Here is a 13,867-nt window from a genome sequence, read left to right as displayed (position 1 = left end):
GATAGTATCAAATAAATAAATGGTTGAGCCACTTGCCTTCAATCCTTTTGGAACTTGAATGTGAGTTGAAACTATAAGGAGTCAGGGAAAATGATAATCCCGTGTCCTTGGATGGGGTCCAAAATGTAGAATTCAATCAACATCATTTCTCCTCAAGGACATCTCCATTGCTCAAGGACTTCCTCCCTATGAAGTCAAGTCAATGTGCCTCTCAGACTGGGATGGATGATCCTGAATCCTAGCTAGGCCCTTGGCCTTCATGCAGGCCTAATGCACTGTACTCATTCATTATCCTGGTGAGAGGAGATGACTGCCATGTTAAAGACTGACCCGTGGTAGATGACTGCCATAACCACAGCCTGTGTCCATGCTGGGTGTCCTGGAGCCTGCAGACCTAGTATCCGGTTGGCGGTTGCCGCCATCCTCCCATCCTCCTCCCCAGACACAAGCCTCAGAACTCTGCCAAGTCAGCTGCCATGTTGACTTTGGACTGGACTGAAGGACAAGAGAGAAAGGAGACAGCTGTCTGTCTGTAGGTCTGTGTCTGTCAGTATGTAAGTAGGTCTGTCTTAAGGTTTCAGATTTTCATAGGTCTCAGTGTGCCAGTCGCGTCAACCACCTGGCCTCTCTCAGAGTTACACTCAAGAGTGTGTACACAGGGTAGTAAGGATGAGAGGAAAGCCAGGCAACAGGCAGGAGGATTTAAGTGGGTTGGCCGTAGGAAAACCGTGGGGAGAATCTGAGGCGCCAACGCCCCCAGTGTTCGCTACAAACCCAGGAGATAGTGGAGCGTAGATTCAGCAGGAGACAGAGGTTGAGTCCCAGGTCAAACACACTACAGTCACGGCTCCAGGGCCTGGAATCAAATGAGACAATTAGGCTCCCATCCCTCGATACAATCGGTAGAACCAGGGCATATGCCTCTGCTGTGTTGGATCACTAAGCACTAAGATCCCTAGAGTTTGTCGTTAAAAGCAAATTATGGGAGCTGTGGCTTCAGGGCTGTCTGGGCTATAGAAGAGAGGGTTTGTGTGTGTGGTTCTGGCAGCAATGTTGTAGTGGGTGTTTTGTACAAGTGCAAAGGCTGAAGACAGACAGGCTGAAGTTTCCCTCCTCCAGGCGTTGGTTGCTAGCTGTTCTAACAGAGCTTCACCTGGCCCATGACTCACCCCAGTAGGAGACCAGGGGAGGCTGTCACTACGCCTTATACCCCCGGTCAGAAACCTACAGTCATGACCTGTACCGTCACTAGAAGTCTAAGCTAGTGACCGTGCTTCGAAATGTGTAATCTTGTGATATTTTCTCTGCACAGAAGAACCTGGTTGCAAGTTAGTGAGGGTGGTCAAACCCTCTTTCCTCCCTCACACCTCCCTCCCTCACACCCTAGGCTGGCCTGCTTGGTTCCCATATGGCTCAGCTAACAGCTAATCCTGGCCAGTCATCACAGCCCAGAGCTCCTGACCAGACATAAAGGCTGGGGTGGTCGGACAGCATTCCACCACAGAGCCCTCTCTACACTCTGTGCAGCGGGGCAGAATGTCTCAGTATGGCGTCCATGGGTGAAGTGACCGACCTCTAGTTGGCTCTGTCTTCACAGTAGCTAGCTATTTACCACAAGCTTATGGACTTGTTCAGTACGCGCTCTCTGTGTCCGACCTGGGTTCAAATAGTATGTGTTTTCTTTCAAATATTTGCTGAATTTGATTGAGGCTACACGGAGTGCTATATTGGCAGGGTTTGCACTTTTGGTACTATTCCCTTGGTTCCATTGCACCAGGCGAGCTCAATCAAACTCAGTTAAAGTATTTACATAAAGCAAATACTACTTGAACCCAGTTGTGTGTTGCAGACCATTTTCACACATGATTGGACAGGTCAGGATGGGACTGACTGCATGTGTGTCCTGCTGTGAACCGATGGCTCATGAACACCAGCCGTCAATGATGGCTTGGCTGACTGGGACCAGGCTGCTGTTACTAGCAGTGTGGTTGACCTCACCTTCTCTCCTCTCCTCTCTATCCGTGGACAGGGCCTCCGGCCTGGGGTTTCACTCCTGCCTCCCTCCACTGCCCTCCATTGTCAGCCTCGCTGGCTCTGTGGCAGGATTTATGTTTCACATGAACACTCCCATCATCACTTGGGCTAAAACAGGAGCCTGCAGTGTGTTAAAATGCAACGCAAAGCAGATGTGCTTGACATTGCCGTGGACTTTCCAAGGACCTAAAGCTCTGTAACCATAGAAGGGGGATGCGTGACCCTGTATGACTGCTGCCAGCCCGCTCATAGCCCTCTGATGCTGCTGAAGTGAAGGCACAAGACCACATTAGGGCCCTCATCCCTCGTCTTGTGGGGCATTTGAGCAATATGAGAGTCTGTGAAAGACAATTATCATGTGACAAGTGAGGAGAGTGTTTACATTTTTTTTTTAATGACAGCTTCTCTGGTAAGGAACTACCCAATGGCGCACTCTTCAGTGTTTTTCTTGGTGGAAATAGTCTTTATTTACGCGTTCATGTATCTCACCGCGGGAATGATGGTTTCAGTCCTCCTATGATGCCCCTGGGGAGAATGTCCGCTGGTGTTAGACTGCCACCCTGGTGTTTGAAGGACACTGTACTATCTTACCGTAATCAGCAGTGAGGATAATAACAGGATATTACAAACAGAGAGATAAGTGAGACTGTGAGAGAACCCAAGCTGAAGTGAAGGATTGTTGATAACGATGCTTTAGGGATGAGGAGGTTTCTCTGACGGAGGCCGGCGAGGTTCATTGCACCACCCGTGGCGTCGAGGCTGCGTCATGGGAAGAGACCTAGCAATTTAGGCTCTCCCACAAATGCCTGGCGGGGGATAGGCCTAGAATAGGGCAATATATAACAACAAGGTGGGATTAAGTTCAGTTAAATCTCTGGCATTTTTAGTCCTTAGATCATAAACTTCCCCACTCCCGCCGCACAAATATTTATTGCTTTGTTAAGTGGTTCCGTGTGTTTCTTTCTGGGTAAGAGCAAACAGCTGTGGTCTGGTAATCGCTCTCTGCTCTTCTAACTGGTTTTACGATAGCAGTGCAGACCCTGTCCACATGGGGCGACTCAAGGCTCTTCAGCACCATCTTGTGTAATGACTCTGCAACACAAGCTATTCAAATCAAAGTTTCAAATCAAATCATTAGCGGGATGCTCTCAGGCTTTCATTTACGAATTGTTGATTAGTCTTTTAAAATGAAACTCCTGAGGGACGATGTGATTACATTTGATGGATGGATATGTATCAATCTCATTTTCCCCTTCATCTGTCTCTCTCCCTGTAGGTGGGAGGCGTGGGGTGGGGTTGGGAGCATGGCTGAACCACGCCATGAGAGCACCAGCAGCCTGCAGAGGAAGAAGCCTCCATGGCTCAAACTGGACATTCCCACTGCTCAGGTGTCCCTGGATGAGCCACCCACCTTCGTCCAGGTACAGCACACACACTCTCTTTCTTCTTCTCTCTCTCTCTCTCTCTCTCTCTCTCTCTCTCTCTCTCTCTCTCTCTCTCTCTCTCCCTGTCTCTATCTCACTCTTTATCCATATCACTCACTCACTCATTCAATCACTCTCTTTATTTGTCTCTCCCTCTGTGTGCCTTTCCTTGTATCCCACACTTCTTCTCTGGGTCTCTGTCTCCATTCTTCTCCCTGCTTTCTCATTGTCTCTCCCACAGAGTTGTGTTGTGGTCTGTTGTAACTGTATGTGAATCTCTGCATGCAATATGGCTCTCATCGTGTGTACTTCATCTCTGTCTCTTCCCATGCCCCCCCCCCACTGCAGCCGGTGAAGCGTCAGGGTTTCCTCCGCAGTATCAGCATGCCAGTGGAGCCCTCCCACCTCCGGTCCCCGCCTCGCGACCTCTTTGACCCTCGCCGGCCGCCCCTGCTACGCCAGTCCTCCATCACACAGACCATCAAGAGGTAAGGGGAACATATCAACGCTCTGGAGCTACTGAAGGACACCTTGATTGGTTAGATCATGGTTGTGACCCGGAATCGTATGGCCTCCATGGGATTTGGTTATCTTTGGTGTTGAGCAGTGGGCCCACTGAAAATATTTGATGATGAAATTGTCATGATGGTGTGAAGTAAGCAATGTTTTAGTCAGGGATGGCATGTTTTTGACCAGTTTGTGTTACTGTAGGCTACTTGTGTGATGCCAGTAACAAGGCATGAGACCATAATGTCCGTTTCTCTGCCTGATTGCTGCCACCCACTTCAGCTTGGCGGTTTGATTGCATATTGATTTTTACCAGACACCTGTATTTGTTTGACAGGACAGACTGGTATTTGTAGGTGCTTGTTTGTGGTGTGTTTTATCAGTGCCTGTCTGGGTCTGCAGATGGGCTCATATTACAGTGTATAAAAGTTGAAATCACTGTGGCTGTGATTGTGTGCATTGATTCTTCAACAGTCTGAATGAATGAGTTGGGAATCCCTCTGCATGCCTGGTTCTTCGTCTGGTCAGTGTGTATGATTCTAATGCATGTTCAAACTTGATTTCCCTTTACAATTTCAATGCTTGCAAAGCTTTACTCCATTTTGCACTATTTCTGTTTTTATCGCTTTTCTAGATGCTGTTTCTTGCTCACCACCTCTTCTTCTCTCCTCTTTCCTTCTCTTTTTTGCCCTGCCCTGTCTTCCTCCTCCTCTCACCATCCTACCCTCTCCCCCTGCCCTGTCTTCCTCTTCCTCTCACCATCCTACCCTCTCCCCCTGCCCTGTCTTCCTCCTCCTCTCACCATCCTACCCTCCCCCCCTGCCCTGTCTTCCTCCTCCTCTCACCATCCTACCCTCTCCCCTGCCCTGTCTTCCTCCTCCTCTCACCATCATACCCTCTCCCCTTGCCCTGTCTTCCTCCTCCTCCTCTCACCATCCTACCCTCCCCCTGCCCTGTCTTCCTCCTCCTCTCACCATCCTACCCTCTCCCCCTGCCCTGTCTTCCTCCTCCTCTCACCTTCCTACCCTCTCCCCCTGCCCTGTCTTCCTCCTCCTCTCACCATCCTACCCTCTCCCCTGCCCTGTCTTCCTCCTCCTCTCACCTTCCTACCCTCTCCCCCTGCCCTGTCTTCCTCCTCCTCTCACCATCCTACCCTCTCTCCGCGCCCCCTGCCCTGTCCTCCTCCTCCTCTCACCATCCTACCCTCTCCCCTGCCCTGTCCTCCTCCTCCTCTCACCATCCTACCCTCTCCCCTGCCCTGTCTTCCTCCTCCTCTCACCATCCTACCCTCTCCCCCTGCCCTGTCCTCCTCCTCTCACCTTCCTACCCTCTCCCCCCCCGCCCCCCTGCCCTGTCCTCCTCCTCCTCTCACCTTCCTACCCTCTCCCCGCCCCCTGCCTTGTCCTCCTCCTCCTCTCACCTTCCTACCCTCTCCCCCACCCCCTGCCCTGTCCTCCTCCTCCTCTCACCTTCCTCCCCTCTCCCGCCCCTGCCTTGTCCTCCTCCTCTCTCTCACCTCCCTACCCTCTCCGACCTGCCCTGTCCTCCTCCTCCTCTCACCTTCCTACCCTCTCCCCGCCCTGTCCTCCTCCTCCTCTCACCTTCCTACCCCTCTCCCCGTCCTGTCCTCCCCTCCTCCTCTCACCTTCCTACGCCTCCCCCACCCCCTGCCGTGTCCTCCTCCTCCTCTCACCTCCCTACCCTCTCCCCCTGTCCTCCCTCCTCCTCCTCTCACCTTCCTACCCTCTCCCCCTGTCCTCCTCCTCCCCTCTCACCTCCCTACCCTCTCCCCCTGTCCTCCTCCTCCTCCTCTCACCTTCCTACCCTCTCTCCCCTGTCCTCCTCCTCCTCTCACCTTCCTACCCTCTCCCCTGTCCTCCTCTCACCTCCCTACCCTCTCCCCCTGTCCTCCTCCTCTCACCTCCCTACCCCTCCCCCCTGTCCTCCTCCTCCTCTCACCTCCCTACCCTCTCCCCTGTCCTCCTCCTCCTCCTCTCACCTTTCTACCCTCTCCCCTGTCCTCCTCCTCCTCTCACCTCCCTACCCTCTCCCCCTGTCCTCCTCCCTCCTCCTCACCTCCCTACCCTCTCCCCCTGTCCTCCTCCTCCTCTCACCTCCCTACCCTCTCCCCCTGTCCTCCTCCTCCTCTCACCTCCCTACCCTCTCCCCCCTGTCCTCCTCCTCCTCTCACCTTCCTACCCTCTCCCCCTGTCCTCCTCCTCCTCCTCACCATCCTACCCTCTCCCCCTGCCCTGTCCTCCTCCTCCTCTCACCTTCCTACCCCTCTCCCCCGCCCCCTGCCCTGTCCTCCTCCTCCTCTCACCTTCCTACCCTCTCCCCCCGCCCCCTGCCTTGTCCTCCTCCTCCTCTCACCTTCCTACCCTCTCCCCCCACCCCCTGCCCTGTCCTCCTCCTCCTCTCACCTTCCTACCCTCTCCCCCCGCCCCTGCCTTGTCCTCCTCCTCCTCTCACCTTCCTACCCTCTCCCCCACCCCCTGCCCTGTCCTCCTCCTCCTCTCACCTTCCTACCCTCTCCCCGCCCCTGCCTTGTCCTCCTCCTTCTCTCACCTCCCTACCCTCTCCGACCTGCCCTGTCCTCCTCCTCCTCTCACCTTCCTACCCTCTCCCCCGCCCTGTCCTCCTCCTCCTCTCACCTTCCTACCCTCTCCCCCTGTCCTCCTCCTCCTCTCACCTCCCTACCCTCTCCCCCTGTCCTCCTCCTCCTCCTCTCACCTTCCTACCCTCTCCCCTGTCCTCCTCCTCCTCTCACCTTCCTACCCTCTCCCCCTGTCCTCCTCTCACCTCCCTACCCTTCCCCTGTCCTCCTCCTCCTCTCACCTCCCTACCCTCTCCCCCTGTCCTCCTCCTCCTCTCACCTCCCTACCCTCTCCCCCTGTCCTCCTCCTCCTCTCACCTTTCTACCCTCTCCCCTGTCCTCCTCCTCCTCTCACCTCCCTACCCTCTCCCCCTGTCCTCCTCCTCCTCTCACCTCCCTACCCTCTCCCCTGTCCTCCTCCTTCTCTCACCTCCCTACCCTCTCCGACCTGCCCTGTCCTCCTCCTCCTCTCACCTTCCTACCCTCTCCCCCGCCCCTGTCCTCCTCCTCCTCTCACCTTCCTACCCTCTCCCCCGTCCTGTCCTCCTCCTCCTCTCACCTTCCTACGCTCTCCCCCCCACCCCTGCCGTGTCCTCCTCCTCCTCTCACCTCCCTACCCTCTCCCCTGTCCTCCTCCTCCTCCTCTCACCTTCCTACCCTCTCCCCCTGTCCTCCTCCTCCTCTCACCTCCCTACCCTCTCCCCCTGTCCTCCTCCTCCTCCTCTCACCTTCCTACCCTCTCCCCTGTCCTCCTCCTCCTCTCACCTTCCTACCCTCTCCCCTGTCCTCCTCTCACCTCCCTACCCTCTCCCCTGTCCTCCTCCTCTCACCTCCCTACCCTCTCCCCCCCCTGTCCTCCTCCTCCTCTCACCTCCCTACCCTCTCCCCCTGTCCTCCTCCTCCTCTCACCTTTCTACCCCTCTCCCCTGTCCTCCTCCTCCTCTCACCTCCCTACCCTCTCCCCTGTCCTCCTCCTCCTCTCACCTCCCTACCCTCTCCCCCTGTCCTCCTCCTCCTCTCACCTCCTACCCTCTCCCCCTGTCCTCCTCCTCCTCTCACCTCCCTACCCTCTCCCCCTGTCCTCCTCCTCCTCTCACCTTCCTACCCCTCCCCCTGTCCTCCTCCTCCTCTCACCATCCTACCCTCTCCCCTGCCCTGTCCTCCTCCTCCTCTCACCTTCCTACCCTCTCCCCCGCCCCTGCCCTGTCCTCCTCCTCCTCTCACCTTCCTACCCTCTCCCCCCCCCCCTGCCTTGTCCTCCTCCTCCTCTCACCTTCCTACCCTCTCCCCCCCCCTGCCCTGTCCTCCTCCTCCTCTCACCTTCCTACCCTCTCCCCCCGCCCCTGCCTTGTCCTCCTCCTCCTCCTCTCACCTTCCTACCCTCTCCCCCACCCCCTGCCCTGTCCTCCTCCTCCTCTCACCTTCCTACCCCCTCTCCCCCGCCCCCTGCCTTGTCCTCCTCCTTCTCTCACCTCCCTACCCTCTCCGACCTGCCCTGTCCTCCTCCTCCTCTCACCTTCCTACCCCTCTCCCCCCCCTGTCCTCCTCCTCCTCTCACCTTCCTACCCTCTCCCCTGTCCTCCTCCTCCTCTCACCTCCCTACCCTCTCCCCTGTCCTCCTCCTCCTCCTCTCACCTTCCTACCCTCTCCCCCTGTCCTCCTCCTCCTCTCACCTTCCTACCCTCTCCCCTGTCCTCCTCTCACCTCCCTACCCTCTCCCCCTGTCCTCCTCCTCTCACCTCCCTACCCTCTCCCCCTGTCCTCCTCCTCCTCTCACCTCCCTACCCTCTCCCCCCTGTCCTCCTCCTCCTCTCACCTTTCTACCCTCTCCCCCTGTCCTCCTCCTCCTCTCACCTCCCTACCCTCTCCCCCTGTCCTCCTCCCTCCTCTCACCTCCCTACCCTCTCCCCTGTCCTCCTCCTTCTCTCACCTCCCTACCCTCTCCGACCTGCCCTGTCCTCCTCCTCCTCTCACCTTCCTACCCTCTCCCCGCCCTGTCCTCCTCCTCCTCTCACCTTCCTACCCTCTCTCCCGTCCTGTCCTCCTCCTCCTCTCACCTTCCTACGCTCTCCCCACCCCCTGCCGTGTCCTCCTCCTCCTCTCACCTCCCTACCCTCTCCCCTGTCCTCCTCCTCCTCTCACCTCCCTACCCTCTCCCCTGTCCTCCTCCTCCCTCTCACCTCCCTACCCTCTCCCCTGTCCTCCTCCTCCTCCTCTCACCCTTCCTACCCTCTCCCCTGTCCTCCCTCCTCCTCTCACCTCCCTACCCTCTCCCCTGTCCTCCTCCTCCTCTCACCTCCCTACCTTCTCCCCTGTCCTCCTCCTCCTCTCACCTCCCTACCCTCTCCCCTGTCCTCCTCCTCCTCTCACCTCCCTACCCTCTCCCCTGTCCTCCTCCTCCTCTCACCTCTCTACCCTCTCCCCCTGTCCTCCTCCTCCTCTCACCTCCCTACCCTCTCCCCTGTCCTCCTCCTCCTCTCACCTCTCTACCCTCTCCCCTGTCCTCCTCTTCTTCTTCTCACCTCCCTACCCCTCCCCCCTGTCCTCCTCCTCCTCCTCACCTCCCTACCCTCCTCCCCTGTCCTCCTCTCACCTCCCTACCCTCTCCCCCTGTCCTCCTCCTCCTCTCACCTCCCTACCCTCTCCCCCCACCCCTGCCCGTCTCCAGCAGCAGGAGGGTGCACTTTGAGCGGATTAACACAGTGCCCGTTAAGGGTCAGCGGGCATCTCGCCACGGCCCCAGGAAGCATCACTCTCTCTCCAGAACCCTGCTCAGGTACTGCAGGCCAGAGGTCAGGGGTCAGAGGTCAGACTGGGCCCACAGTACACTGGCCAATGAGGACAGCACTTCCTGTCTGATTACATTACAGTAGCATACAGTAACATACAGTGTGCAACCATGAGGAGCCAGAACATCTTGTGATGGGGGGGAGAGGGAAGGTTTAGCTAAGTGTTTACCCCACCAGTGTTTGTGTCCTAGGTTATGTTGGTGGTGGCTCAGATCTGGAGAGTACAAAGAGTATGAAGTTCAGAACAGAGAGAATTATCAACAGAGTGCAGGCTCTCTGTAAGACAGAATACTGCATCAGGCATAAAGGCACAGCTTGAATGAACTGTCTTCCATTGCCTATAGCTATAAGCCTCTTCAGGGGGGCTGTTGTTTTCTCTCTGTGCTATGACTGGTGTTGTTATATGACTCACCACATTGACACATCTGACTCACACGGAATTGGTCATAATAAAGGGTCCTAACACAGGGACCTGACATTTTCCTGGAATACACAACAACCACCATTGTGGTCAGGCCAAAGACTAAGCAACAATAATGTCGCCTCAGACTTTATGAATCTCTGTCTGAGTTAGGGACCATAGAATACATGTCCACTGATTTGATGTTACAGTCACTAAAAGACCATAATTGCGTTTGACTGAGTCTTAAAATAACCTGAGCTGCTCTTTAAACTAAGCCACTCTGGTTAGTTTGTGTATTGCGGCAGGGTTGGGTTAGCGTGGCCTTCTGCAGCACCTGATTAGATTAGACTGGCAGAGGCAGAGAACATTGTATTGTTATCCTTATTGAATGTACAGATTATATGATTCAATAGAAAACAACAGCTCACGGAAAAAAAGAGGCAGAGAGAGAGAGGGGCAGAGAGAGGGGCAGAGAGAGAGAGAGAGAGAGAGAGAGAGAGAGAGAGAGAGAGAGAGGCAGAGAGAGAGAGAGAGAGAGAGAGAGAGGCAGAGAGAGAGAGAGAGAGAGAGGCAGAGAGGGAGGGGCAGAGAGAGAGAGAGAGGGGGCAGAGAGAGAAAGAGGGGCAGAGAGAGAGAGGGCAGAGAGAGAGAGAGAGAGAGGGGTAAAGAGAGAGAGAGAGAGAGAGAGGGGCAGAGAGAGAGAGAGAGAGGGGCAGAGAGAGAGGGGCAGAGAGAGAGAGAGAGGGGCAGAGAGAGAGAGGGGCAGAGAGAGAGAGGGGCAGAGAGAGAGAGAGGCAGAGAGAGAGAGAGAGAGAGAGAGAGAGAGAGAGAGAGAGAGAGAGAGAGAGAGGGGCAGAGAGAGAGGGGGGCAGAGAGAGAGAGAGGGGCAGAGGGAGAGACCTTTTATTGAGAAAGGCCGCCAAAGGCAGACTTGGCTCTTAAGAGAAGACAGACTATGTGCTCACTGCCCACACAATGAGGTGGAAACTGAGCTGCACTTCCTAACCTCCTGCCAAATGTATGATCATATTAGAGACACACATTTCCTTCAGATTACACAGACCCACAAAGAATTTGAAAACAAATCTAATTTGATAAGCATATGTTTCCCATGCAACTAAAAAGTGAGAGAGAGAGACCGAGGTAGAGCGAGGCAGAGGTAGAGCGAGGCAGAGGTAGAGAGCGAGAGAGGGGGGCAGAGGAAGAGAGCGAGAGAGGGGGCCAGAGGTAGAGAGCGAGCGAGGGGGACAGAGGTAGAGAGCGAGAGAGGGGGCAGAGGTAGAGAGCGAGAGAGGGGGCAGAGAAAGAGAGCGAGAGAGGGGGACAGAGGTAGAGAGCGAGAGAGGGGCAGAGGAAGAGAGCAAGAGAGGGGCAGAGGTAGAGAGCGAGAGCCGGAGAGGTAGAGGGGGAGAGAGAGAGAGAGAGAGAGGGGCAGAGGTAGAGAGAGAGAGAGGGGCAGAGGTAGAGAGAGAGAGCCGGAGAGGTAGAGGGGGAGAGAGAGAGAGAGAGAGAGAGAGAGAGAGAGAGGGGCAGAGGTAGAGAGAGAGAGCCGGAGAGGTAGAGGGGGAGAGGGAGAGAGGTGCTCCAGATGTTCCATCAGGCAGAGGTCTATTTATAGCCTCTGAGGTCACGGATGCCAGGCTGACACACTCTGATGACACGCCACGACCTGGAGGACAGGGCAGCTGGTCTGGAATGCCAGAAATTCAATCATGTCACTAACAGATTGATAGAGATAGTACATCCATCCACAACCCAGAGGAACACAGGACACAGTATTTCAAATGATCTGTCCATATTACCCAGGATAATCCTTCATGCAACAGGTACAGTAGGTGTATAGTGGGCTATAATAACTGTTGCTAGGGAGTAGGGCTTGGAATTGCCAGGGACCTCATGATACGATATTATCATGATTCTCACAATAATATATGTATTGCAATTTGATACTGTGATTTTGTTGTGTTTCGATGTTCCGAACATATTGCTCACCATATGTCTTCTGCAGAGGGACAAGAGGGAGCCATGAGAAAACAAGTTCAGTGGGCAGTTGTAGTTACTAACCGGAATACCATTTTTGACGATATATCGTATCAACTATCGCAATATTATTTTACACCAAAGTTCCAAGTATTTGTCCTTCACAGCTGGTTCTCCATCTTCTTTTCAAACAGGGAGACTTTGTGTTTTCAGCACTTTTATCTCCATGACTGAGCCAAGCTCGTTTTCCCTTGTACCTCCGCAGAAGACAAATGGTGAGCAATATGTTCGGAACGTCGAAACACAATACAATCAAATCAGCTCCATGTTTGGTTTGATGTTACTTAAAGGAGATTTAAAAAAACAAAAAAAAACATTACTTCCATTGATTGTTAGCTTGTCAAATCAAATCAAATTGTGTTAGTCACATGCGCCAAATACAACAGGTGGAGTAGACCTTACTGTGAAATGCTTACTTACGAGCCCCTAACCAACAATGCAGTTAAAAAAAAAATACGAATAAGAAATCAAAGTAACAAGTAATTAAAGAGCAGCAGTAAAATAACAATAGCGAGATAATATATACAGGGGGGTACAGGTACCGGGGGCACCGGTTAGTCGAGGTAATTGAGGTAATATGTACATGTAGGTAGAGTTAAAGTGACTATGCATAGATAATAACAGAGAGTAGCAGCAGCGTAAAAGAGGGGGGGGTAATGCAAATAGTCTGGGTAGCCATTTGATTAGCTGTTCAGGAGTCTTATGGTTTGGGGGTAGAAGCTGTTAAGAAGCCTCTTGGACCTAGACTCTGGTACCGCTTGCCGTGCGGTAGCAGAGAGAACAGTCTATGACTGGGGTGGCTGGAGTCTTTGACAATTTCTAGGGCCTTCCTCTGACACCGCCTGTTATAGAGGTCCTGGATGGCAGGAAGCTTGGCCTCAGTGATGTACTGGGCCGTCCTTACTACCCTCTGTAGTGCCTTGCGGTCGGAGGCCGAGCAGTTGCCAAACCAGGCAGTGGTGCTCTCGATGGTGCAGCTGTAGAACCTTTTGAGGATCTGAGGACCCATGACAAATCTTTTTAGTTTCCTGAGGGGGAATAGGTTTTGTCGTGCCTTCTTCACGAATGTCTTGGTGTGTTTGGACCATTCTAGTTTGTTGGTGATGTGGACACCAAGGAACATGAAGCTCTCAACCTGCTCCACTACAGCCCCGTCGATGAAAATGGGGGTGTGCTCAGTCCTCTTTTTCCTGTAGTCCACAATCATCTCTTTTGTTTTGATCACATTGAGGGAGAGGTTGTTGTCCTGGCACCACGCGGCCAGGTCTCTGACCTCCTCCATATAGGCCGTCTCGTTGTGGTCGGTGATCAGGCTGTTGTGTCATTGGCAAACTTAATGATGGTGTTGGAGTCGTGCCTGGCCGTGCAGTCATGAGTGAACAGGGAGTACAGGAGGGGACTAAGCACGCACCCCCGAGGGGCCCCTGTGTTGAGGATCAGCGTGACAGATGTGTTGTTACCTACCCTTACCACCTGGGGGTGGCCAGTCAGGAAGTCCAGGATCCAGTTGCAGAGGGAGGTGTTTAGTCCCAGGGTCCTTAGCTTATTGATGAGCTTTGAGGGCACTATGGTGTTGAAGGCTGAGCTGTAGTCAATGAATAGCATTCTCACATAGGTGTTCCTTTTGTCCAGGTGGAACAGGGCAGTGTGGAGTATAATAGAGATTGCATCATCTGTGGATCTGTTAGAGCGGTATGCAAATTGGAGTGGGTCTCTGGGATAATTCATGGCTACAGACGTGAGTGCTACGGGTCGGTAGTCATTTAGGCAGGTTACCTTAGTGTTCTTGGGCACAGGGACCATGGTAGTCTGCTTGAAACATGTTGGTATTACAGACTCGGACAGGAAGAGGTTGAAAATATCAGTGAAGACACTTGCCAGTTGGTCAGTGCATGCTCGCAGTACATGTCCTGGTAATCCCTCTGACCTTGTGAATGTTGACCTGTTTAAAGGTCTTACTCACATCGGCTGCAGAGTGCGTGGTCACACAGTTTTCCGGAACAGCTGGTGCTCTCATGCATGTTTCAGTGTTATGTTCCTCGAAGCGAGCATAGAGGTAGTTTAGCTAGTCTGC

General features: G+C 54.0%; 1 protein-coding gene across 2 annotated transcripts in view; it reads left to right on the top strand.

Moving 5' to 3' along the window:
• The window catches only part of LOC115104212 (inactive rhomboid protein 1-like), a 51,418-nt gene that overhangs the window by 25,690 nt on the left and 11,861 nt on the right, over positions 1–13,867 (top strand). The window contains exons 2-4 of one of the 2 annotated variants that reach the window (XM_029625500.2): positions 3,311–3,455; positions 3,807–3,946; positions 9,230–9,337. In XM_029625500.2, coding sequence (XP_029481360.1) covers positions 3,339–3,455; positions 3,807–3,946; positions 9,230–9,337 — 365 coding nt within the window. In that variant the 5' untranslated portion in view covers positions 3,311–3,338. The remainder of the gene's footprint in view (positions 1–3,310; positions 3,456–3,806; positions 3,947–9,229; positions 9,338–13,867) is intronic. The other variant, XM_065006481.1, reaches the window with a different exon arrangement.

This window comes from Oncorhynchus nerka, linkage group LG21 (genome assembly GCF_034236695.1).
Source record: "Oncorhynchus nerka isolate Pitt River linkage group LG21, Oner_Uvic_2.0, whole genome shotgun sequence".
NCBI classification, from domain to species: domain Eukaryota; kingdom Metazoa; phylum Chordata; class Actinopteri; order Salmoniformes; family Salmonidae; genus Oncorhynchus; species Oncorhynchus nerka.
This window is presented reverse-complemented; position numbering and strand designations above follow the sequence as displayed.